The sequence below is a fragment of the Corvus moneduloides genome, chromosome 6, assembly GCF_009650955.1.
Source record: "Corvus moneduloides isolate bCorMon1 chromosome 6, bCorMon1.pri, whole genome shotgun sequence".
NCBI lineage: Eukaryota > Metazoa > Chordata > Aves > Passeriformes > Corvidae > Corvus > Corvus moneduloides.
Genome location: NC_045481.1, coordinates 34,806,471 through 34,832,049, shown reverse-complemented (window position 1 = coordinate 34,832,049; position 25,579 = coordinate 34,806,471). Strand labels below are relative to the sequence as shown.

Genomic DNA, 25,579 nt, shown 5'->3' with positions numbered 1-25,579 from the left:
CCTCCCCCTTGACAGGGCTCTGCTATCAGAGGAGTACTAACTAGATCCACGTCTCACCATATCCACACCAGAGAATTTATCTCTGAAGTGCTTTTTCCCTGATGGGGACCATGCCACCATGTAACATCAGGCCCTTGAGCTTTAAACCATCCCATGATCTATGTGACAAATATAACAACACAGAGCTAGAATACCTAGTGAGGACATTGGAACTCACCCTTCCCCAAACCCATAATGCCAGCCAGCCAAGCCCTCAAGAAGACAATTAATTCTCTGAATATTTCTCTTGCAGCCACAAGTGCTGGAAAAGTCATCTAAATGTAAGAGAAAATTCAGCAGATTTTGGCTTATGAGCAGGGAGTGTTTGGTGCCACAAAGCACTCTCATCTGCAGGCATTAAGGAGTGATCAGCACCAGCAAATATAGAAGTGATGTGGGACAGTTCCCAGGGTGCAGCAGCTGGAAGGCTCAGGGAAGACTTCTATAGTGGTTCATCTCTTATTTGTTAAGCATAGGGATTTGTCTGTAGCATGCTACTCTGGGTAGACTTTAAAGGCCAGTATTAGGGTATGAAGGTCAGCTCGAACCAAGTTAATCTCTGAGCCCTGACATTGGTGTGCAGTGAGCTGCAGTGCACACCAGGCTGCAAAGCACTGTAACCCAAGCACATATTCCACCTATTGCTCTAGAGGTAAGTGTTTGGCTACCACAGTGTTCTGAATATGTGTCTGCCCAAAACAAAAGACATGATGGTGCAGATCTCTCTTCTATTTGGCACCATTTCTGCAGCTCTAAAACAGCCATGGCTTTTCTCATGCAGCCCCCTGAGCTGCACAGTGCGTTAAATAATGGCACAACAGCTTTTCCAAGGGTCTGATAGTGCTACGTGACGTTCTGACATCCCCAGTTTGCTAGTTCCCAGCATATACACAAGCAGAAAAGTTCTCTTTTGTGACTGCCATCAAATTCAGGCATTGAATGGGAAGGAGGGGAAGCAACAGGCACAGGTTATTTCGGACAGGCAGAAAGCTGGAAGACAAAGAGCCTGGCAGGTCAGTCCCTCCTTCATTACTTGCCCTGTCTCCTCACCACCGCCTCCTGCCTTTCCACAGGAAAATACATCCCCTCCGCAGTGTACAGACAAGGCAAGAGCCTGGGCTTCTGCTGCTCTCTGTGGGAAGTCACTTCAGTTTAACAAATGACACTACAAGGCACTTTATTTTTTGTCTGTTTAACCCATATTTATGTTTCAGAATTTCTCCTGTCACATTGAGTTACAAGCCCTTGAAGTAGGATAAAGACTCCTTTTTTCTCCCTGGGGACTGTTGCCTTTGGATAGTAATAACAGCCCTCCTTAGCTGTCCCTGCACAGCTGAGATACACATCCCTTTTCATCTTTTCTTGTAAGTCCTTCCAGCCTCTGATCATTTCATTGCTCTTGTGTGACCTTTGCTTTGTTTTTCCCATGTCTTAGACTCAGCTGCAGGACAACTGATAAAAATGATAAATATCATGATGCTTAAATATGTTGCTGCTCCCACAGGTGCCTTCCAACCTCCTTCTCATCTGTTGGTGAAAGGGTATGTCCTGGAAGCTCAGAGGCCTTTTCTTCAGGCTGGGCTGAATTCATGTTACAAGGCTGGCCTGATCAGCCTTTGCTGCTCTGGGCTGTGCTGCTGAGAGGAGGGAAAATGAACTCCCTGTCTGGTGAAAAATGCTCTCCATGACCCTAGCTCTACTGTCTGAGATAGAAATATGGATATAAAGCACTGACTCTGACAGGCAGCTTCGTGGCAGAGGAGAAGAGTGACTCAGGGAGAATACTGCTGGGCTCTGCACTCAAAGTGTAACGCTGTGACCAAACTGTGTACACAGGGAAACGTGAAGTGTTCCTGACAGCTGCACTGGGGCTTCAATCCTATTTTGGGTTGTTTTGTTTTGGTTTGGTTTTTTTCCCCCAAAGCTAGAATAAAAGAGGAAGAAAAAAAAGAAATAAGAGCATTAAAAAAATCGTTCCCTATTTAAAGAGAAGACAATTTAAAAGTTTTTTTGTTTTACCAAATCCTTTTCAGATCCAAGGAGGAAAAGGGTGGTTTTATGCTTAAACTGACACCCCTGATTTCAAAGGTAAAAGTAGCCACAGCTATGTAATAGCTGGCTGCTTCATGATCTAGGCTCCACGCTCCAGTAGCTAGGTAGGTACACAGATGAAAATTCAGGCAAGATCTGCCTTGGGTGACTATGAAGCACCAGCCACAAGACAATATCACACAAGCTTCTGAAAGAGGGAACAAAGACCCTCACCAAATGATTATGCTCCGTTTTTGTTAAGCATGTTTTTAACTTCAACAGCAAATAACATACTGGCTCACAGCTGCTTTATTTAAAGTTTCATTGATCTTACTCTGTTGGGAGCTTATAATGAATACCAGATCCCATATCCCTTATATTTTCTGTGGAGACAGGCAGAAGGAAAACACTTAAAACAAGGCAGGCTTTCTTTGAGAAGTAGGGGAGGGTGGGAATCCCCCTCAAGCAGTAATATTCCCCTGCTCCCTCACCAGACTAAAAAGGAGACACATAAAAGTTATAAATAACTTCTTTTTCTTGGTTATGGAACCCAATAAAATAAGAAAGATGTTTTGGACTTTACAAAGCAAAAAAATCGTACTTTGTGTTTTTGAAAATTTCAAACGAAACTGCATCAATTGCCCAGAAGGGCATTGTGTTTGGAGAATTTATTAAATCAGTCATTAACTTGGGTGGTGAAGCATCTTCCCTATGCCCTGAAAGATCACATTTGGGTTGCAGTGTCACCCCTGACACTGCTGGAGAGAGACTGGAAAGAGTGCTTCCCCTTCCCCCATTTACGTCCCTTCCTTACCCCATTGGCTTCAGGTTAGCAATAAAATGCTGCTGGTGGGTTTGTGCTCCTGGGAGAAGGATCAAAATGCAATGGTGATTGGCATCTTCAAAAACTACAAAAAGTAATCCCAGGTGTAAAGTGAAGATGACTTCATCCAAATGCAGAACAGAGGGAGAAGCAAAGAAAGAAAGAAAGATTTAATCTCCCTGAATCTCTCATAATTGTCTTTGCTAATTGCATGAGGAAGCTACAAGGCATTAATCCTTGCTTCTCAACTCACTGGGACCAGGACCAGCCCATTAACTGATAAACCAACCAAAACAGCAATGCACTTTGTTCCCTGTTGCACTAGTAAGCAAGAAAACCTTATTCCAGTGCCTCAGAGGAACAGCACCACGTGCCCCTGCACCCAGACCCCTCCCATACTCCCTTGCATTTTTACCACTTTGTTCTGAAATTCCTAACTTTGCTGCCAACATTCAGCAAAGAAGAAAGGCAACCTCCCTGCACGACTGCCAGAGTCCCCACTGACCTTTCTTAGGCTGGGAACAGCAGGCCCTCCATTTGATACCCCAGGGCAGGGTCCTGACTGGTTGATCTCAAGCCCATTAGCCATAGGGCAGAGTAAGAAGAAAGTGATTACATAGCAGGTGTTACCCTTGGCATTTGGCTTCCACGATGAGGACAATCAATATCTCTGAATTACCATTTGAGTCATTCCCTTTGGGCACAGCCTGGCTGGAATAAAGGGGCTGTTCCTCTGTCAGCACGTGCAGAACAAACAGGAGCTCACAGCTAAAGGAGAGGTCTGGAAGAAGACATGGGGAAGGTGTCATTAAAAGCATTTGTTTCCCTGCCTGCAATACAGCCTCTGGTATGACCTGGAGAAGGTTACTTCAGTTTTCTGTGCTTTGTTTTCTCCCCCTCCATCAACAAGGACAGTGTGGGCCTTCCCGCCCATGGAGATGCCTCAAAGAAAAAAATTCCCAATAATTTGTAAAGCTGTTGAAAAAAACAACAGGGAGGCATAAGAGAAATATTGAACAGTTTCACTAACAAATCAACTATTTTAAAGCTTTCTGGAGGAAGAAATTATTTAGAGCCGGGTTACATTTATGAGGGGAAAGACAGACTGTAGGATGGTAACAACTCTGTTTGCAAAGCTGAACCCAGGATAATAAATCTCTAGGAAATAGCTGTTACAGGGACATTTCTGCCATCCTGTGCAGGCAGCTCATGAAGATGGAGGAAAGTTATTTGAGCAAGTTTGGAGTCCTGCCACTCACAGGAAGCCCTACACTGCCCCGTAGCACCCAGAGAGAAGAGCACAAAATGGGAAACCCAGCATATCTGTACCCTTGGGTACCAGGCTTCCACTTCTGGCTCCCATCAGGAGCTGGCCCCCTAGGAAAACTCTGCTGCTCCCAAATCTGGCCCCTGATCTTCTCAACATGACGAGACTTTGAATATGAGTTTAAAGATGAACATTATATACCTTCTAATTATGGGTAGCATGTTAGCCCTTCTTTGTGGAGGATCTGCCTGATGGGCAGAGCCAGGGCAGAAGCAAATCCAGCAAAGCAGCCAGCAGCTCTGCCCAGTCCAGCCAAGAGCATCCCCAGTTGCCACTGGCCTGTCAGGAAAGTTGTGCCACTGCCAGCTCTCCCACCTGTCCTCCCACCCCCACCTACCACTGAACCCGATGAACTGGACAGGTCTCCCTGGTGCTCTCCGGTATCTGGAGGATGCTGCAGCCCACAATGGCTTCCCCCTCCTTCCCTGAGAGCATCAGCTCTGTGCCCAGTGATGCTTGGCTGCCCGAGCTGCTGGGTGCTGTGGTTTGACACATATGGGAACAAGGGAGAGCATGTCTGTCCCATGAAGTGTGTCCCCCAGCCTCATTGGGATACATGGGCCTGGGAGATGAACCCTGCATGTCATGCAGAGCTGCTAAAGTCAGCGTGATCTCAAACACGAACTACTAAAAGAGCTGCCAGATCAGAGGGGCATATCTGGACAAGGAGTCAAGGGTGTTTGTGCCTTGAATACTGGCTCCAGTCTGTGCCCTCTTGCCCGAAATTCTGGTTTTTTCTCATGGATATAACATGAAAAGCCTGAGCTATGTCCCACAGACACACCATGGGCTCAGCATGGGCCACATGACAAAGAGCTGTCAAAGAACAATCACCTTATACCAGGGTACTCTCTGGGCTGTTTAACTCTGCTTGTGTCTTACTGAAGGTTCAGGCGAGGAGTTTGCTGGTAAACATCATTGTCCTGCAAAACGGAACAGAGAGAATTGGGAAGTCCGTTGTGTGTGCTTTCCCATCCCTTCCCCTGCACCCCCGTTGGTGCCAAGAGAGACCATTCAGTTTTGCCAAGTACCACAGCCGATGAGGAATGGGGGCTGGCAGTGTGTCCCGGCCAGACTCTGCTCTCCTCCCCGGTGCCAGCACCGTAAGAGTCCCTCTGCGTGGCCCTGGCAGGTGAGGAGGGGTGTGCAAACGCTTTGTGAAGCACGGGGCTTGTTGGCACACAGTCTGCTGGCATTCTGCTTTCGGGAGGGGGAATCTGCGTTTTCACGACACCCTTAGAAACAAGTCGGCGGCTGGGGGAGCTGTTAGTGCAGGGGAGGGTCCCGGCACGGGCAGCGCTACAGCACCTGAAGGGCAAAGCTCTCCGATGGTGTCGCTGCGGACGCGGCAAGGAGCAGGGACCGAGGCGCTCCGTCCTGCGTCCGCTACAGGGTTAAAGCACGTGGCTGCTCCGGGGCTGCCGTGCTCCGCGCTTTGTGTTCCTGGAAAATCCACGTGTACAGAACATCCTGTCTGGGAGCCAAGCAGTGCAGTGCGCCGTTGACAGGACGCCTGCTGAGGGCAGCAGCCCATCTATCCCCTTTCCTGAGCGAGTTTCTCAAAGAGGCTTTGTGGCGGGGTCAGTCTTTGTGGCGAGGCTGCTTTTCTGGAAGCAGAGATGTTCCTGTGTGCCCTGGCCTTTTTGCCCTTCAAGCCAAAGGGCCAACTGTCAAGGAAGATCGCCCAGACCACCCACCTCAGGCTGGCTTCCCTCAGGCTTGTCTCCCAGTCATTTCTCATTGCCATTTCAAACCAGAGATGACAAATAATTTCCAACGTGTCAAGAAGGGCACATTCCTGGCTGCCAGAACTGCTGTGGCAGGAGACCATCATCCAGTGAAAAACAATGATGAAAAAAAATTCCTGGAGGCCAGTGACTCCCACATGCCAACTGCCTGATCCAGGAAGGCATGCATAGGCCACAGAGCTCCAGTTTTGCAGTAGTAAAATTACAGTAAGATGTGTCTGCTGTGTGGGAATAATTTTTGGAACAAATGGAAGTAGGAAAAAGGTAGATGTCACCCCTTCCCATCTCTTTAAGCTGGCTATTCCTTCACAAAGAATAAAAATCATGTACACATGATTTTTATGTAAGTACACAAAAGACTTTGCTTTGAACAAGCTGGCCAAAAGGATCTCCTCCCTTCTTCCCTTTCCTATTACATTATTGATAGATCTTGTTAAAAGAAAGGAACACTCATTAGTACACTTGCCTGAAAAGGCAATGTTACCTTAGGTTTTTGAAGCAAAACAAGCATTAATAAAAATAGTAATGGACTGTATATTGCACTAAAGAACAATGGGTGTCTGCTCCTCTGCAGTTTCTGCTTCTCCCATCCTCCCATCCTCCCAATGCAGCACAACTACACAAGAGGGAAGAGCAGTGCCTGCCCCAGCCTCCCCTCTGCACTCACAGGTGCACTAATCCACGTATTTGTAAGGTGTCTCTAATGTCTCCTATACTGTCCTGCTACCCACTTTGGATTATTATTTCACCAATGAGAGCTATCTTCCCTCTAAAAATAACACTCTCTTCCTATACATACTGTTCTTATACAGACTCCAAGATTAATTAGCTGTTTATTATATTTACCCTGCCTTCCTCTCTGAAATCCACTCATACCATACATGATCTCTTTAAACCTTTCCTCCCTGCCCAGCCTGGCCTCATTCCTCATGGAATTCTATGCAAGCACACCAAGGGCAGCCTTTGCTTCTGAACTTGGAAACAGATGATCCTTCTAAGGCTGCACCAACTCTGAACCCCTCTTCCCCAAGCCATTTGAGCTTCCCTAGCTTTAGCTTCATCCTGGTTTTCACAACTGCAACATAGTCATTAATGATTGCTAGATTTCCAGGCCACAAGGCTTAAGCAGTTTAAAAACAAACAAACAAAAAAAAAAACCCACAAGAAATTATAGCTTCACTTCAAAAGAATTTTCTTTAATTTAGAAATGCAGTTATATACATAGAACAATTAAATTAAACTTTGTACAAATATTAAAATACTATCTTCACACCCACTGCAATGTACAGGATACCAGAAAATACATATAAAATAAAGCAAAATAAAACCAATTGAGTGACATCCTGCACAGCATCAGTTATGGTTTTAAATCCCACATATATATATGGAGTACCATTCTGCAAATAATTCCATAGTGGTGCAATTCAGATAAAAAGAAAACACATACAGGAAAGGAAAGATTAATGCAGAAAGGCAATCAAGCTCCCCTTGCACTTGCATCAGCAACTACCAGCAGTCTACCCACCGCATCATAGGACATCTGCTTCACAGACAACTTCACTTCGTTTTCTTTTGGAAGGAAGCAACTTTGAGAATCTGAACTAAAACATTTTCCGGCACAACTCAGTTGCCTCTGTCTGTTCTCACTCAAGGACAGAAGCAAAAGCATAGCTTACAGAAAGCATATGCAGAGCATCAACACCACATGTTCTGGTGGGTACATAGATCTGAACATCACCTGCAGAGGGTTGAGTTTGAAAGCAGTGCTGAACACAGAGCCCTGAAATGTGGGAAGTGGCGTGTTCTGTCCTAGTGTGCTAGGACTGGAAAAAGGCTTATTTCTTGTATAAAAATACACCTTAAAATGAAGCCTGCTCTAGGAAACCTCTTTGCACTTTCAAAGGGTATTGTAGAGAAAAACTGTTTTCTAATCAAGTTCTTCTGCAAACAAAGGTTTTCACATAGAGCAAATTCAATCTGCTGTTCCCTGGTAAGGACTGAAAGGTGAGGACGGGGTGAGGCAGGATGTGCAAAATTAATGGGATTTATTGCATTTATATACAAAAAACCAAAGTGAAATTTATTTAAATAGTTGTCTGGATAGAGTAACAAGGCAGATTTTTTTTTAAATTGCTATCAGAACAGTAAAACCACATTTTGCAAGTATGTTCTAAAAAGGTCAGCAAGGACAGCTCAGTGTGTCCAACCAGTTGTACATTTTTTTTTTTTTTATACAGCAAGCCTGCTGGTGTACGCTAAATCACCTAACAAAGCATAAGCTTCCTTACAACCTGGTCATGATTGCATTAGCTCACTAGCCTGCAGTAAACCTCTGTTTTCAGCTCTTCCTTAGACTCCTCCTTGTGTTCCCTTTTCTGTGCTGCAAATGACTTAACCATCCCAGATTACTTCCAATGGCTGAGCCAGTTGCTCTCTTAGCTCCACTCCTCAGTATTGACCCAAGTCATCCGCCTCTGGGAGCATCTTAGGATGTTTCTTCCCAAAGCATGTGGAACAGATTTCTTCCTAACACACCTGAGTTCTCCACACACTGAAAGACCAAATTAAGGTTCCAGATGCAGTAAACAGTCCACCACACCGGAGCTGAAAGGCCAAGGAGAAGCCTCAGCAGAGATGTCCGAGGGGTGAAAAAAACACTCTTCTTGCTGAGTATACATTCTGCTACCCAGCAACTTCCCTGGTGGTTAAGGATAAAAATGCATCAGGCTCTTCTCCCTCCCAAACTCACATTTTAACTCAGCAACAACTCCACAGGCTCACATGCTACAGCGCATCTCTCCTGACTTAATTTTTACCTCTTCTGCAGTTAATGTTGGGGAGGCACAAGCTATTTAAAACCAGAACACACAAACCCCGCTCTCACCAGTGCTCCTGACACCCTTCAAGGCTGCAGGAGGCTCTGACACAGTCCAAGCTGGCTCCTCATTTAAGGTGAGCTTCATGATGCAGACCCTGGCAGGAGACTGGCCCACTTCCCCATGGGTCACTGCCAACTTCACTTCCTGGTTCTCTCAGGCTAGTCCAGTTCTACAATGCTTGAGCTGTAAACACTGCACTAAGTTGCATTTATTTTAAAAAAAAACTATGGAACTGGAAAGGAGCAAGGAAGTTTTTCTATTGCACATAATATCCTGAATTTCTGAAATGCCCTTTTTCCCCCCCCCAACTATCACTCCAAAAATAATGGAAAACTTTAAAGTAAGTGCTATTTTTATTTTTCTCAATATAATTAACTAATTTTAATGTTCTTGAATATCACAGGATCCAGCATGTATGACAGAGCATGAGATGATTATGTTGGGAGTGTTAAATAAGAAAAAATGCCTCCCTTTGAAATCTTTTGCCAGACATAGGTGGGGGAAGAAAAGGTATGGAGACTGTGGCCCCATCAGGGGAAAAAAAAAAGAGAAAAAACCCATTTACTGTATTACATCTTGCATGGCTGAGCCTCTGTGCTTCCCATCCACAATACTGAGATCCAGGCTGCATCTACTTATGGGAAAATCCACAGAGAACACACTCTTAGCTCAGAGATAATGAACACTCCTGAGTCAGAGCGGAGCTCACATCTGAGGGATCTTAAGGCTCCAGGCCTTGCTCCCATAAGTAAAGGCAGGACTGTACAAAGTAGGTTTTCTTATATCTCTACCCAAAGACTTCTCAGTCCTTCAGCCTCTGCAGAATTAAAACAAACACGAATGAATAATAATCACTTGATAACCAGTAAAGTGAGGCCTTGCTCTCCCTCCCCCTTGAAAAAGTTGTCAGACATCTTTTAGGTTCCTCCCCCACTGTTTTACTTAATTTTATATCAAAATTATCTAAAGCTGAGGATGTGGACAAGCAACGTGATGCCCCCAAACTGTGTTCCGTGTTCTGGCTCACACAGATCCTTGGGGCCTGTTCCCACAAGATTTGCTGCAGGGAATAGAGCTTTTCTGCAGGATCTGGAATCATCAGATGGGATTACCAGCCAGCACAGAGACTGGCCTGGAAGCTGCTGGCTTACCCTCAACAAGCCAACAGAAGCTGCCTTTTTATGCTTGATTACAATAGCTACACTTGCATATTTCCCTCCTCCACCTCCGCATTTCCCCCACTTGTTAGTAAAGCCATTTCCAACAATTTTTATAGAATCCAACAATATGAGGTTTAACAAGACCAAGCACTGGGTCCTGCACTTTGGCCGCAACAATCCCCTGCAGTGCTACAGGCTGGGGACAGAGTGGCTGGACAGCAGCCAGGCAGAAAAGGACCTGGGGGTACTGACTGATGGCAGACTGAACATGAGCCAGCTGTGCCCAGGTGACCAAGAAAGCCAAAGGCCTCCTGGCCTTTATCAGGAGCAGTGTGGCCAGCAGGACCAGGGCAGTGATTGTCTCCCTGTACTTGGCACTGGTGAGGCTGCACCTTGAGTGCTGTGTCCTGTTCTGAGCCCCCCAATTTAAGAAGGACATTGAGATGCTCAAATGCATCCAGATAAAGGGCAACAAGGCTGGTGAAGGCTCTGGAGCACAAATCCTATGAGGAAGCCGGGGTTGTTCAGCCTGGGGAAGAGGAGGTTCAGGGGAAACCTTATCACTCTCCACAACTCCCTGAAAAGAGGCTGTAGCCAGGTGGGGCTCAGCCTCTTCTCCCAGGGAACCAGTGACAGGACAAGAGGACACACTCTTAAGCTGTACCAGGGGAAGTTTAAGCTAGACATTAGGAAGAAATTCTTCACAGAAGCAGTGATTGGGCACTGGAATGGGCTGCCCAGGGAGGTGGTGGAGTCACCATCCCTGGAGGTGGCACTCAGTGCCATGGTCTAGTTGACAAGGTGGCGTTCGGTCATAGGTTGGACTTGATGATCTCAAAGGTTTTTCCCAGCCTAGTTAATTCTGTGTGATTCTGTGAAATTAAAACACTCCCTTTTTGTAGAGCTTGCTTCCTATTCTTCCCCACCCAAATTGAATTTTCTCTCCCATGCTAGCAGCTGCTTGTTTTACAACAGCAGAGAGGAGGCCAGGCCACAGAGGATGTGTTTTCTGCTGGCGGTGCACGTGCTTGTCCAGAGCAAGGTCAGGCCTTGGGATGAGCTTCCACCTTCTCCCACCAACCCGGCACTAGCACTGCCCCTTACAGGAAGGCAACACGTTCCCAACTTCTATACCTTGAATTGCTGAGGGTCAGTTTGAGCAGACAGGACCTTAAATGCATAAAAAGCAACTCCTGCTCCAAGCTGGTTAGGCAGCAGGAAAGAAGTCACACAGACTTTCCTCCACACTCCCTTACCACTACACTTGCTCAACCCCTCCATCATCCCTGACAAGCCAACGGAGGAGAATTTACTCAAGCTTAGACCATTTCCAACAGTCAAAAAGCTAAACACATCATTCCCGTGCTTATTTTTTAAAATTCCAAGAGCAGATGTGGAAACAGCATTTGTCCTCTACAGTGCTTGAAGCTGGACACCACAGCCCACTGTAAAATGACACAGGATTTTCACCATCCAAACTGAACAAAAAATACCTAAACCATCCAAATGGGATTTATCAAATTCTTGTGTTAATGCAGGATAATGTGAGCAAGGATGGAAGGATGTTTAAAACACTGTATTTTTAAATTAACATCTCTCTATAACAAGGATAGGGGAAAAAAGGATTCTTCCATCCACAAGCACACACTGTTTCCATGTGTCCTTGGATTTAACAGCTATTCAGGAAAAAGAATAGCAGATACATAGCTGGATACTCTGGCCAATCCCCATTTCAAAGAACTGGAGCTAAGCCACAGTGATTTTATATGTGAAGATGTTGTATCACTTTTGTCAAGTGCTGTAATATTTTTTACTGTAGCAATGAGGATGAGGATGGTGAGAATCGTAAATCAAAAGCAAAGTAGCAAAAATAGCATCCCTGTTTACATTACCACATGATGTGTAAGGCCATGACATTTTGCTCCTTCAACTCAAAAATTTAGCAGCTTCTCACAGGGCAAACACTTCCCTGGTTATTTCAGGACAGTTATGACAAGGTACATGCATCTAAGAAGCCAACTCTTCTTGCTGAAACCAATCCCATGGAACAGTGTCCAGACCTCAGTGAGGAACCTTACAACCACCACAGCACTTGGATTGGACACCTACCCCAGACAGATGTGACTTCCTGCAGATATGGAGTCCCAACACAGACAGTCTGCCCTGCTGTAGATAACTGTGGCAGGCAGAGGTACACATATTTCTGAATTTTCTCTTCCCTACTACCAGAACTGAAAACAATCCTCGAAACTTCAGCAAGTTTTGAGGCTGAGCTGTGGTGTTCTCTAGCACTGCTGTCAGTGTACTCAACCTTCCCTCACAGCAACAGGCTGGCACTGTGTTTAGGAGAAGCTTTACAAATGCTGCTTACCCCCAGCCACAAGGGAGGAGCCCTTCTCTCTGGGCCCATTGGAGCCCACCAGGTTAAAACAGCAGACCCTTTGCTGTATAAAGCTAGGAAGACACACCAGCCTCTGAGATGGCAGCTACCCAGGATCCAAGTACCTACTGTGGCTGGAAAAGGAATTTGAGATTGCACCAATGGCACTAGGAATTCACTATTTTTTTGTCTTGATATTTTCAAACACCTGAACCTCTTCCAGTGGGCTGCACTGGTACAGGAAGAAGGAGGAGAGAAAGTGATTTTCAGGAATGGACTCCTGCAGGGGTGGGGCAGAGGGCATTCCTACATGTTGGACTTCTCAGCCTTCAGTGCTTAAGCAATTCTCAGTGAACTGTTTGTGCACCGCTAAGCTGTCACACAGCCCACCTCATGTGAGGCTCTTCTAGACACCACAAGCTGCCCCTCAACTGCGATCCCTCCCAAGCCCAGTTTCAGTCCCAGTGAGGCGTTTTGTCCTGCCCTATCACAAAGAGGATGCTGGAAGAAGAGCCTATATAACATATATATGTATATTTAAACTGTGTCTGCACCCAGCGAGCAAGCGGGTTTAGCCCCTGCTCTCTGGGCAGCAGAAGGGCTAGAAAGGCTGATAAGCTGCAACAAGCCGGTGTGAGGAGGAGAAAGGCACAAGAGAAGAGCAGCTCTTCAGAGACTGCTGTCAAACATCTGGCTGGGGAAGGGGAGAGGAGAGCTCAAATCCACTCTGTTCCTTGAGCCCCTGATGCTGATGGAATGGGGAAGCCAGCGCTGCACCAACTCCACTGGTGCGTCCAGGAGGCAACCTGGCGACATCCTTTGGATCTTCAGCTGAGGGCATCTCTTCTTGGAGGTATCCAGGGTACAGCTTGCGAGGATGGGGAAGACTGCACAGAGTGCTTCTGTCCCAAAGGCAGGGAGAGGGGAGGAGGAAGAAATCCAAGATGGAGAAGACTGGACAAACACAGCAGACCTCATGCTTCCTTCAATAAGGGAATATCTGAATAGTGGAGAGAAAAAAAGGAAAAGTAGTCAAATTTCTGCAGTTCAACACACACCAGAGAAATTACTATTGAAAGCAAGACAGGCTTGCACTTCCATAACATGACAATGCAGTGGTCTCCCTCTCATCACATCCCAGCAGAAAGGAACTCTGGAGGACTCTGCTCCAACCTGCCCCTGCGAGTGGCACCATCACCAGCTCCAGCCTTGAAAAACTCCCAAGGACAGAGACTCCATCACCACTCTGGTGTCTATCTGGTCCTCCATGACCCTCCTAGCACAAAATATTTCTTAATACCGTGGAAAGTGCGAGTTCTGCCCTGAGCTATCTACAAGCCAGTTACATTTCTTGCCTAAGACACAGCAGACCTTGCAGAAGCAACCTTAAGCTACACCTTCACATCAGCCCTGGCATTGCAAAGCCACTCCTTCAGGACAGCACAGAAGTGAGGAATAAAAGATGCTTTGACTGTTCAACAGACTTGCCCCTCTGCCCTCTACAGTACGTTCAAGCACATCCCTCTTAAGTCTTCTTGCAGGCTATGGCTGCAGCACTGAATGCTCTGTGGCAGGAAGCTGCTGACTAAAATAGTCTAAAAATGAAGCAGCCCAAACATCACAAAGGGTTTGTATTCCAAGCATGTCCTCCCGCTCCCACCAACTCAGTTTCCACAAACATAGTTATTTTACTGCTCTTGCCCTATGATGCTGGAGACTGGATTTCTCTGAAAATCCTTTGCTAAAACAAGAGTAAGCAGTAGGCAATCTTGCTCAAACTGCCCTAGGCTCCCAGTCTGAGAACACTGAATTCTTCAGAAGAAAGTATTAAATACTTCTTACATGTTTAAGAGGTGAAACATGCTATGGAGACTGGATCTTTTCAAAAGCTGGTCTAGTGGCAGACACACATAGGGGCATCCCTTGCCGTTTTTATCCCAGATAGTCAACTGCAGAACGTACTCCTAAAAGGGTCTCATTTAGTGCTCCTTGCACAAGTCACTTACCATCTGTGTATTCCTCAGAGGAAGTGAGTGATAAAAGGCTCTGTATGTCACTGCTTTCTGAATCTTGGACCTCTTTGTGTACAGGTCTACTGCTAGCCATGCCAGCTACCCAGGAAGAGGTAGCAGCCTGATGCACAAGAACAGTTTCAGAGCGCTGGGAACCACTGGCTTCACACAGTCCAGAATGTCCAGGGGCTTCATCTTCTCTTTCAAAGCTATTGTGGGCCCCTTGGTCCGGCTGCTGCATCTCTCTGGGTCCATTCTGTCCAGCTCCCTCCGACAGCACGATCTGCACTCGGGAGTCCGAGGGTGGAATGCAATTCCCTGTGCTGCCATACACTGCTTCTTCGTAGGATGGCAAGGCCACTTGGACACCATCCACCATAATAGAGACCTGATCTCCAGACACACCTTGGTCTCGCCTCAAAAAAAAGAAAGAAAGAGGGGGAGAAAAAAAAATAAATCAAGTTGAGTATTTATTTTATTATATATATTACCAACAACTCCAGTAACCTCCCATAGCAGAACTCTAATTCTCACCATCAAGGAAGAACAGACAGAAACTTGAACAGTGGTTTAACAAGGTCAGGCAAGCAGTCTTGCAGCCCTACTGTGAATTGCCATTAAACATGAGCAGGGGCTGTAATTCATGGCACCCGATGGATTTAGCAGCAAGATCTGAAAAGCTTACAGTGCTTCCCCCCCACTAACCTCCACAGCTAAATCTGACAAAGATCATGACTCAGTTCTGTGCTCTTAGCAAGGAGCACTGTTGAGTCCAGCCTGGTGCACTGCTACATTCCACAACACTCAGCACTGTCTGTTCCACTGCCTCTGCTGCTGGCCAGATAGCCCCTGGCAGGGTGGGGAAGACAGCTCTGGCACAGCATGAATCACCTGGCCTCATAAGGCCCGAGAGTAAATTTTTCTTTTCTAGTAGTTTGGGCCTTTTCAGAAGAGGGCAGACTCCAGGGCCCCACCTCTCAACCTCCCCACTGCTGGAGTATCTGCCTCAGCTGGCAGCAGTGCTCTGGCTAGGTCCCTCCTCTCACCCACAAAGCCGGGCCACGAGGGTTCTCCTCCTGCAGCAGAGAAGGATGGCAGACTTGCACATGTATCTAAAGAGCAGTACTGCCTAAATTCAGGTCCACAGGACCCCACAGTCTGGGGAAGATGCACATATATACACCCAGACACAGACTTCAGTAGCTATCCAAGGCTAGAAGAGGCAAGAAATTGATCTATAGCCAGGCTAGTAAGGACCGTAATTTCTTCTGTTCAAAGCCAAGGCAAAAGCACAAGGAAGTCACTCCTTGGGTAGCACATAAGAATGGGGACTGCACGTGGGGATCACAGAACACCATTTCAGAAAAATGCTGGATCAGTAGCATGGGGCAGAGATGGCACTGAGGCGATGAAGAGAGGAACAGAGAAGCAAGGAGCTAAGTTGCTCCAAAACAAAGGTCTAACCCAACTACCTGAACGGGTTCCTACTGCAAAGAAACAGTGTGCCTCAAGCCCCTCCAAAGCCCAGCTACACTTACCTGCTGTGATGGAATGACTTCAGCTTCGGCTGCAGCAGAACAAACAGCACAACTAACAGCAGAATCAGGGCAATGGAGCTCGCTGTGGAGGCTACTATGGACAGCGTGGGCACTCCAATTGTTGGAGGAGAGTCCTTTTCTACGAAACCAAGGGGAACACAAGGTAAAATGATCCACTCCCTTAAGTAACTGCCATAGAGAAGGAAAAACGTTCGCACTGCTCCTCAGGACTTACACCTGGGGGTGTGTGTAAGGAGCCCGAGTTTCCCACACAGTCAAGGCACACCACCTATCTCAGCTCGCAGCTGAAGCTGACACCTCTCCATCAGCTGTAAAGGGAACCTAACATGAAACAGGCACATACAAGGGTCCTTTGGAAAAACACAGAGCAAACAGAAAAGCAGTGCAAGCAGGCCATGGGAACTGACAGATGGTGGTAAGGGTCATGTTACATACACATCTGCCTGAGCAAAAGCTAGAGAATGTCCTGATATCACCAGCAAGGCTAATAATTATCTAGCACAATAAGCAGCATATTTTAGGCCAAACAATAGAAAAAGTTCCAAAAAACATTTTTTCTCAGCTGAGATGATCACTCTTTTTAAGCCTACAGCCTGAAATCTATGCCCAAAACAGGTATTTAAGATGGAAACCTAGTTTGCAATTTTCTGCATCATCTCTTGGGGTCAAACCTACTGGTTTAGTTGTTTTGAATTTGTTTCTTTGAAATCTTTTAGAAGTAGCTTGATGTCTCCCCAGGAAAAAAAAAAAAAAACCCAACAGTGACTGGCAGATTTTTCTCTGTGACAAATAGGGTTGAGTAAGGATTTTAACTTTCAGCATTTCTCAGGGCACTAACAGGAACAAGGGTAGGCAAATAGAGATGCTCCATTTTCAGCATCAGTACATGATGCTCTCAAACTGCTCACTATCCAGGATGCACTCCAGAACATTTACCATCTCATACACCAAAAATATGTCACTAACTCATACAATAAACTGCCAAAAGGCTATGGGGATGACAGGCTCAGAGCTGCACAAAACATGTGATAACTGCTAGGGACTTAATTTATCCTATATGGAGCAGGTAGGATCTTACCCCTACCAATCATTTTAAGACCTACTGCCTTCCTAGAGTCTCCCACCTCCTTCTCCTTCTTTTAGCCCTGTGAAAGAGACCCGCTAGTTAAGACTCAGCTATCTCTGACCCTGAACAGTTGATTCAAAGCTTGTCTTGTGAAAGCAATAGCTTTTTCATTGGGTCAGACTTTTGAAACACCATATTTTTGATAATGCCACTGATCTTCAAGATGCTAAAGAAATCTGAGGGATTTCTGCTCATCACAACACAATCTTTCAGCTAGACCAAGTGCCACCATGCAGGAACGCCATTCAGGGAATACTATGTGTAATAGCACAGCTTTGTTCTCCAGCCTGCGTGCAGCAAGGGGAAGGGGGATCACTGTGGAAAGGAAGCTTATGCTGAATTTGAAAAGCCTCTTCAGGATCTATTTGCTGCCAGGTAAATTCCCAGATCCTTCCTCATAAATCATAGGAAGGGGCAATTGGAATGGCAGAGACACTGAAAAGACAGTGTGTTTGGGACAGGACAGGATGTTCCAGAGCTCACAGGTATGCAGTGAACTTCATAAAGAGCTTGATGAAGGTACGGTTTTTTTTTTTTTCTGTTTCCTTCCAGTTAAGCTGACACATTTTGCTTTATATATTATGAGACTTAATTCCAAAGTGTACATCCTGCTGGCTCAGGATGACTTGAGTAGTAAGATTCTATCAACAAGCCCACCTGGAAGAGGGGAGGGAGTTCTCCCTTTATCCAATATACCCACTGTTAAAACCAGAAGAGTAGTAGGCAAACTAAGAGCTGTATGATGAACACTTTCCTGCAAACCTTTTCACTTCCCTGCTTTGATGGAGGAATTCCTGTTCAGCTGGGAGAGACACAAAGCAAAAGCTGTCCACTTCTATTTGGAGAGAAGCAGAAATCATTTGTCAGCAATGTCCTTTCCTGCCAGTACAGTGAAAAGCAGCACCATCAAGCTTTTTGACACAGGAAGCCAACAGTTACTTAACCTGTTTGCAAGGAAGACTGATTCTACACACATGCACACACATGTGGACAGACTCACTGAGGGAGATGTACTGTCAAACCCATCAAGGAAAACCAGACAGCAGGGAAAATGCTTCCATTAGTGTTTCCCCCATTCCTGGGATGAGAGCCTCAAGGTAAGGGGCTCCACGTAAGTAAGAAGTTGCCTACTTTATACTCCTTTCCATGGCTTTTCTGCTTGTATTAGGGACTAAGTCTGCATCTGATGGGCTGCTACTGAAGAGACATTTTTAAGAAAGAGTCATGATTGTGAGCTGCATTTATGAAATTGCTGGAGCAATGAGAGACAGCCATATGGACTTCCCCAGCATCACACTAAGTGTTTAAAGATAATCTGAAAAGTCAAAACAAGGGCAATTCTAGAGTCAGGGAGTGCTCACCTGGGCTGAGCCTGCAGCTGACTTCCATGGCTGGGTTCCATTCTCCATTCTTGCAGGTCAAGTATTTATAATCTCCTTTGAGCATGTAGCCTTCAACACACAGATACTCTATGACACTGCCTGAAGTCAGAGGGTTGTTGCAAGGGCTAGGGTGGCATTTATAGCCTCCATTCTCAGGTTGTGGTGGCTGGGGACAATCTGGTAAAAGAGAAAGCAGCATGAAGGACATCTCAGAGGAAGACACCTGTTACACAGTATATATGACACACAGGCAGACTTCCACCAACAAACACCCACTAAATTAAGAAACTACTAAAACCGAGAAGAAAGGCTGTTAACACAATGGTAGAAAGCACCTCTGATAAGTTTCTGTGATTGCTAAATACTGCTAATTATCCCAGTAGTACAGTCCAGCTGGCAGGCACCAAACTGGTGATATTTTTGAACAGTGACGCAACAGAGATTCCACATGAGAGAGACCCAGGAAATCCTTAGTGCTATCTTTTCCCCATAGCTGTTTCATTAGAGACTGGGGTGAACCTAACAACCAGGCTTTCCTATTAGTCTGGCAGGGGAAGAGCACAAGACCTACTGAAACAAATGAGGAATGCAAAACCCCCTCTGTACTATGGGTACGCAGCGTCAAGGTGCAGACCTGCCCCATCATAAGGCACCCTAGAAGCCTGTAAAAGCACACAGATTTTCACTATTTTACATAGATATGCCACCAACAAGATTGGCAACAGAGCTTTGCTGCAGTAGGAGGAATTTCTTTACTGAAAGGGTGGTCAGGTGTTGGAACAGGCTGCACAGGGAAGTGGTGAAGTCACCATCCCTGGCAGTGTTCAGGAAACAACTGGACATGGCACTTAGTGCTATAGTTTAGTTACATGGTGGTGTTCTGTGGGATATGCCCAGCCACTGCCCTGGAGGGATGTCTGCTGAGATAAGACATTTTGCAATCACCCAGCAGGACTCCCTGGAAAGGTGACTACTTTTGAGTCATGGTGAGGAAAAGTAGACCCACAATCCTTTGGGAGACCCTATGCAGATCGTTCTGTAACCCATTGGTCTATCCCAGACCCTCTGTAATCCATTGGTCCCCTTGCTGATCCCCTGTATCCCTATAAAAGAAGACCAGTTCGCCTCTGTGGGGAGGAGAGCTCTTGTCCCTGGCCTTCCCTTCGCCGGAGAGAACCCACAATAAAGCTACCTTCGTGTGGAACCAGCCATACGGGTCCTCTCGTCTCTCTCTCTGGTCTGGTTTGGCCTGGAGGCTGCCCTGCAGAGCTGAGCTGAAATCACGAGCTGATAATCACTAAAGAGCTGACAGCTTCTGCAAGGGCTCCTCTGCCAGCAGCTGAGAGGAAGACATCGAACCTCGGGCAGGCGATTCCTTTTGGGACCATCTCCCCGGACCGGTCACCTCTTCCTGGGTCACAGCCTCAGACCCCACCACCAGCTGTAATAGTGTTCTGTCAAAGGTTGGACTTGATCACCTCAAGAGGACGTCTCCTAAGACCAGTATTCTAGTCTACTTTTATAAAGGAATTCAGTATATTATGAAAACATTTCTAAAAAACCCCTCTGTTTACCTATAGGAACTCTGGAGTGCTGAAGGTGCTTCACATTCCTTTTTGCACCTCCATTACCCTGACTAGTGGGTATAGGCATAGCACATGCCAGAACTTTTCTTGCAGAATTTTCAACAGCCATTCAAATAAAAATAACAAACCAAAATTGAGGAAACTGCACTGAAAACAGGATATTTGTCTTGCTCAGAACTTCCTCTCTTCTGGCTGGTCACAATGACCCTGCAGAACAGCCCCAATAACTTCCGCTGACAACATGTATCTGCCTGGCTGAAAGATGGAGAAATCCAGATTTTTCCCTTAAAATTCGCATCAGCTTCCCAGAGTTCATAAAAGAAAATACATCATAGATCCCTCAGAGATATTTTGGGGCATGGAAAATCAACCCACCCAGGGTGTTCCATCAGAGCATGGTGACCCAGGCCTGTCCTTAAAACCTCAGAGCACACATTGTCATGTTCTACCTCTAAGTGACCCATTTACTGTGGGACAAACAGCAACAAACAGCTGGGCAAAGTTCAAGTAATTGGATTTTGAGCAAGATTTAAGAAGCAAAAGAAAACTTGAGATTCGTTCACTGTGGAAAGATTTGCCACACTGCCTTAGTGCAAGCGACCGTTGAACCTAATCACATGTGAGAATGCAGCACAGGTAGTGCTTGTAAATACCAACAAACCCTGACATGAAGTGCTGACTGAAGCCAAAAATGCTCTGGTATGAGTTCTGCCAGCTTTATAACTGCAATTCAATTTACTTCTTCAGAAAAGGTTAACAGGGGTCTAAGCAGCGGCTTCTCAAGAAGACTTTGTTCTTGAGGGGATTTATTCTTAAATAAGCTTCAGAGAAGCCACTGTCCTGTGCCTCTGAGTTTTAACTGTTACCTCTTCCATGTTTTTTATCTTTTCTTTCTGCAATAATTTTGTAACCAGTGTTTTAATCCTGCACCTTATGAGTCTAAACCTCCTTTCACTGTGAGCCCGTGCAGCATCTCAGGGCAGTTGGGATCAGCCAAAGCAACAGATTAATGGCACATTTCACATTCAAGCACACAGACAAATGCCCTGGTTCATCTGCAGTCCAGGAGAGGTTTTTTTGCTAAATTGCAAGGACCCATTTGAGCACCAGAGATATTTTTAGCACTTAACACGTACCACTCTCTAGGCACTGGTGGAGTTGCCAAAACTCGAGAGCAGACAGGACATCTTCCCTACACCTTTTCATACCACAACAAGTACCTGGAATTACTTGGGAGTTGTGCACAACATTGTTCTGCTGATTGCAGCAAAGAGCTCAGTCCCACAGTTCCCCTTCCTCCTGAGCTATGCCCATGTGTAAGCCTGGCCACTGCACTAGGAGCCCTTTTGCACACAGAAGCAGCTCACTTTTGGTTCCCCTTCTGTCATAAAGTGCCACCTACACTGATGAGATTTCTCGGTTATGTACAAAAATCAGCCAGCCAACAAGAAACAGGCGCTCATTTACATTGGAATAGCGCTCTCAAAGGCTTGGAAATACCACATCAAGCACCTGCAGAACCCTGACTCGGCCTTTTCAGGCAAGGTCTTCAGGAGATGCACAGCCATGCAACTGCAAACTGGATTCCTCCTCACCTCCACAGACCACTTGACACAGGAAAGGACAGAAGCAGCTGATAAGTGTGTTCAGGCAGTTGTGCCTGACTTGCCCTATTCACAGGGAAGAGATTGCAGAATTAGCCACCTCCCCTTCCCTCTACCCCCAACCTTCATTTGTCATCACAGCATCCAGGAGTGCACAACTATTTTAAAATGTCACCTTCACTATGATGGAAGAACACTGCCTGTGTGCTGGGAAATAGATAAAAAAGGTCTGGATCACGCAGCCAGAACATCAACACCGTCCACCCTCAACAAGATTAAGCTGATCCTGGACTGTCCTTTGCAAGGCAACCTCAGGGGAACAAAGCATCTCAGAGCCTGCAGCTTTGGGGAGGTCTGCTAGACAGTGTTGGTGGCATTGAAAATTGCTGAAGGCAAGGCTTGGGTGGCTAAGATGATGGACTGGTGGTACCTGAAAAACTGAGAAAGTCAAATACCTCTGGCTCCCTCCTGGACTGGCTCCCTCTCCCTGGCATCTCTGACAGAATGCAGCACCTCTGCAAACCAGGGCCCAGTCGAGCATAACAGAGGCATCCAGAATGCCTGGGACAGACAATGCAGTGACCTATTCCCTAAGCTTTCACTGCCCTGAGCTTTCGGTTTCTTAACTGCCTCCACGTGTGCACTCTAAACTGGGGCTAATCGAAGAAAAAGCCCAAGTCTGATTCTGCACAACCCTTTATGTCCCCAGCAGCAAAGCTTACATCCTGAGTTTGCAGCACTGGTATATTCACAGCAATACAAAACCACGCAGAGCATCCCACTTACTGCTGTCCACAGAATAAACCACTGACACTTCAGGGGTGAAAAAAGGTGTGCACCAACTGCTACCAGAATGCACACCCAGAGCAGCCCACTCCTGGCTGTGGTTAGCAGCCAGAAGGTGCAGGTGGATGGGAAGAGCTGCCTGTGTGAACACTCCGGAGCATGGCTGTGGAAGGATGGTTCAGTACTGGGAACAGAAAGATACATGCAGGAATTTCATCAACTCCATTCCTGAAACACATGTTTTTGGAAGTATCCCAGGGCTTGTGAGACATCTTAAAACAAATGTTCATGCCAGGCAGGGAAGAGTAAGAGAGCCAAGTTACAGAAGTTACCAACTTCCTAGGGGGTTACTGACATTCTAGGCTTGCAAAGCTGTTGCCAGGATCTTGATTCATCAAGCTTTGAGGATGCACAGAAATAGCTTTTAAGCATTTCTCCACTGTGTGCAAAGGGAGCAAATACTCCCAAAGGCCCTGTTTCTAGGAGGTACTGAAGTTTATGACATCTCCTGAGAGTGCTGGTTCTCTGCCAGCATACACTGCTGGAAAACAGGAAGGGAACATCACTGAACTCTGTTCAGAGGTAAAGAAATTGTCATTTCCAGATTGACAGGCAGAAATTAAGTTAGGCACTGGAGCTTCAGCAAATGCCATTCCAAACCACTAGGTATTTAATATACAGACAATTTTTTAATATACAAATGAAAAAAAATACTAAGCCAGCATGTACTTCCACCCAGCTTCCCACCAAATCACCTGTAAGCACCATATTTTTCTGTGTTTTGGTCACTTGAAAAAATACTGTCCTCCTTCAAGGAGAGTTAACTGCTCTGATGTTCTTTGAATAGCTGTTGCCAGCTTGACAATAATCACCACAACACTAGGGAACCTCTTTTTTGTTGCAGTAACAGTGACATCACATTGCACCTTCACCAGCTCCCTTTCCCAAGGCTCTGCTTCAAGTAGCAAGCCACACTTGCTTCCTCTTCCAGCAGATTCACAGACAACTGTGAGGAGCTGGAATCCAGCTTCTTTTAGAGACAGTAAGAGATGTCAGCTGGCCAAGCTGATTACACTAATCACCAAAGGATGAAATGGTTCTTCCATGTCCTGGCTGAACTGAAGCTGAGCAGTGGTCCTGAACGCCAACCTGATGCAGAACTAAAAGTATTTCCAGCATAATGTAACAGACACAAACCCGAGCCACGGTCATATACAATGCCACAGATGGAAGCACGTGGTCTGTTGTGTGCTGACACAAAAGTGAGGGGTTTAAGTGCTCAGAACATAAACGACAGGAGCACAGTTGATTCTTGATCACTGAGAGTGAAATTCACAGATAAGCAGAAGATTTACAAAGCTCAAGCAGGATGAGCCTGTTATGGCAAGGACGAAGAACAATACACTCCACTTACACATACAAAGAAAGATTAAATCATACTTCAATCTGACTGGATAATTGCCACAGAATTATAAAAGCTTCCCAGTATTAACCTTCTTTGCACAGGCACACCACCACACAGAAGTCCAATACCTCGCTACAGTCTTATTTGTTTGGCACTGTCTCTTTTATTTTTTTCAACTAGTAAGATTCATGGACTCTACAAAGGATCTTACACCCCTCCTTTCTGCACCAAGCACCCGAACTGTTTTTCAGTCACTAACATGTTTTACTGGCTAGTCTGACTACACAGAGATGAAAACCCAATCCTCCTTAACAAAATGCATTCTTATGAGAAAAACAAACAAAACCCAAACAAACAACTAAACAAAAAAACCCCCCAACCAACCAAGCAAGCATAAACCCCCTTCTAATCATGATCTGCCAGAGTGCCTAACTGTAAGTTTGTAACTGAGGGAAAACAAGCCATGGCACTGCTCCCCTTACCTGGGCAGACAACTGCATTTAGCTTAACAATAGGATGTTTTGCACTGAACATCCAGTAATATTTCTTCTTCTCCACAGCAGGGCATAAAGGTCACTAAAACCGGGACAGGAACAGTTTTGACAAATTAAAGTGCCTCTTTACATGAGTCAGGCCCAAATCCCAGCAACTTCAAGAGGAAGCTGGACTCAACCTCAGATAAATCCCTGACTGACTACACAAGTGCTCTAGCAGGTTTGACTGTCCCCAGAGCAGTGTCAGAGGAGCCATACAGGTCTATGCTGAAGCACTTTGGAAGCCATTTGTGTTAACAACTGTTCTGCTGGATACCCTGAGCATGTGCCCTGCTCGGATGTTGTTAACACCTCCTGGCCTTTTAGACCTATCACAACTTTTGTGTGATGGGAAAACTGGAAATGGAAGATGCTAAGCTCAGTACTTCTCTGTCTTCATCTACAACTTTTACTCCATTTAACAGATACTATCAAGACTCTCAGAAGAAAAACATCCTACAAACAAAAACCACCCTCGTAATCAAGACAAATATTCCCCTGGCTAGTCTGGTTAAACTTGTCATGATGTCTCATGTCAGCAGGTCTTACCTGGTGAGCAAACATCTTTGTGAAGCAGAACACATAAGCACCCAATTAAATTGTTCCAGTGCTAGAGGCCATGCCATTTCTTTCATGCTGTTTTCTCTGAAGCCTCATCCTAGCTCTCTTGTACTACTTTGACTGCCCTATAGTAGGATTTCTGTGGAGTCACTCAGAAAAGGTTGGCTTGCCACCTTTTTGTCTCTTCTCATATCTCCTATCACACAGGAAGGTTTCCTCCTGGTCACAGTCATTGCCTGTTCACTCTCTTAAAAGCTGTGCTTCAGCACATTCCACAGTGGCAAGAACTTCTCTGTCCAAGTCTCCAGTTCTCCAAAACACTGTCACCTTTATTCTCTCAGACAGGACTCGTCACCAGCCTTACAAACAGCGTATCTAGAAAAGCACTCAAAATAAACATGAGATATCCCTATCTTCCAGTTACTTGTCCCTGCTACAGAAACTTTCATTTTCAACTTGGATAATTCATGTATGCATCACCTCAGTATAGCTGAGGGAACTGCAAAAGCTATTACTAATTTCTGGCAAGGACCTTCCAAACTCTAGGGGAGTAACACTCCCTCTCTACTCCTACCTTCAATCTGGGTCTTGCCACAGCTAAATGGGTGGTCTGAAATACCAATTCCGTCTGAAGCCTT

At 45.8% G+C, this 25,579-nt stretch overlaps 1 protein-coding gene across 5 annotated transcripts in view; it reads right to left on the bottom strand.

Moving 5' to 3' along the window:
* Positions 1-10,877: 10,877 nt before the first annotated feature.
* Positions 10,878-25,579, bottom strand: part of SUSD6 (sushi domain containing 6) — a 92,847-nt gene continuing 78,145 nt past the window's right edge. For all 5 annotated transcript variants that reach the window (XM_032112129.1, XM_032112132.1, XM_032112128.1 and 2 more), the window contains 4 exons: positions 18,446-18,643; positions 15,938-16,076; positions 14,394-14,815; positions 10,878-13,387 (listed from right to left, as the gene is read on the bottom strand). In XM_032112129.1, coding sequence (XP_031968020.1) covers positions 13,362-13,387; positions 14,394-14,815; positions 15,938-16,076; positions 18,446-18,643 — 785 coding nt within the window. In that variant the 3' untranslated portion in view covers positions 10,878-13,361. The remainder of the gene's footprint in view (positions 13,388-14,393; positions 14,816-15,937; positions 16,077-18,445; positions 18,644-25,579) is intronic.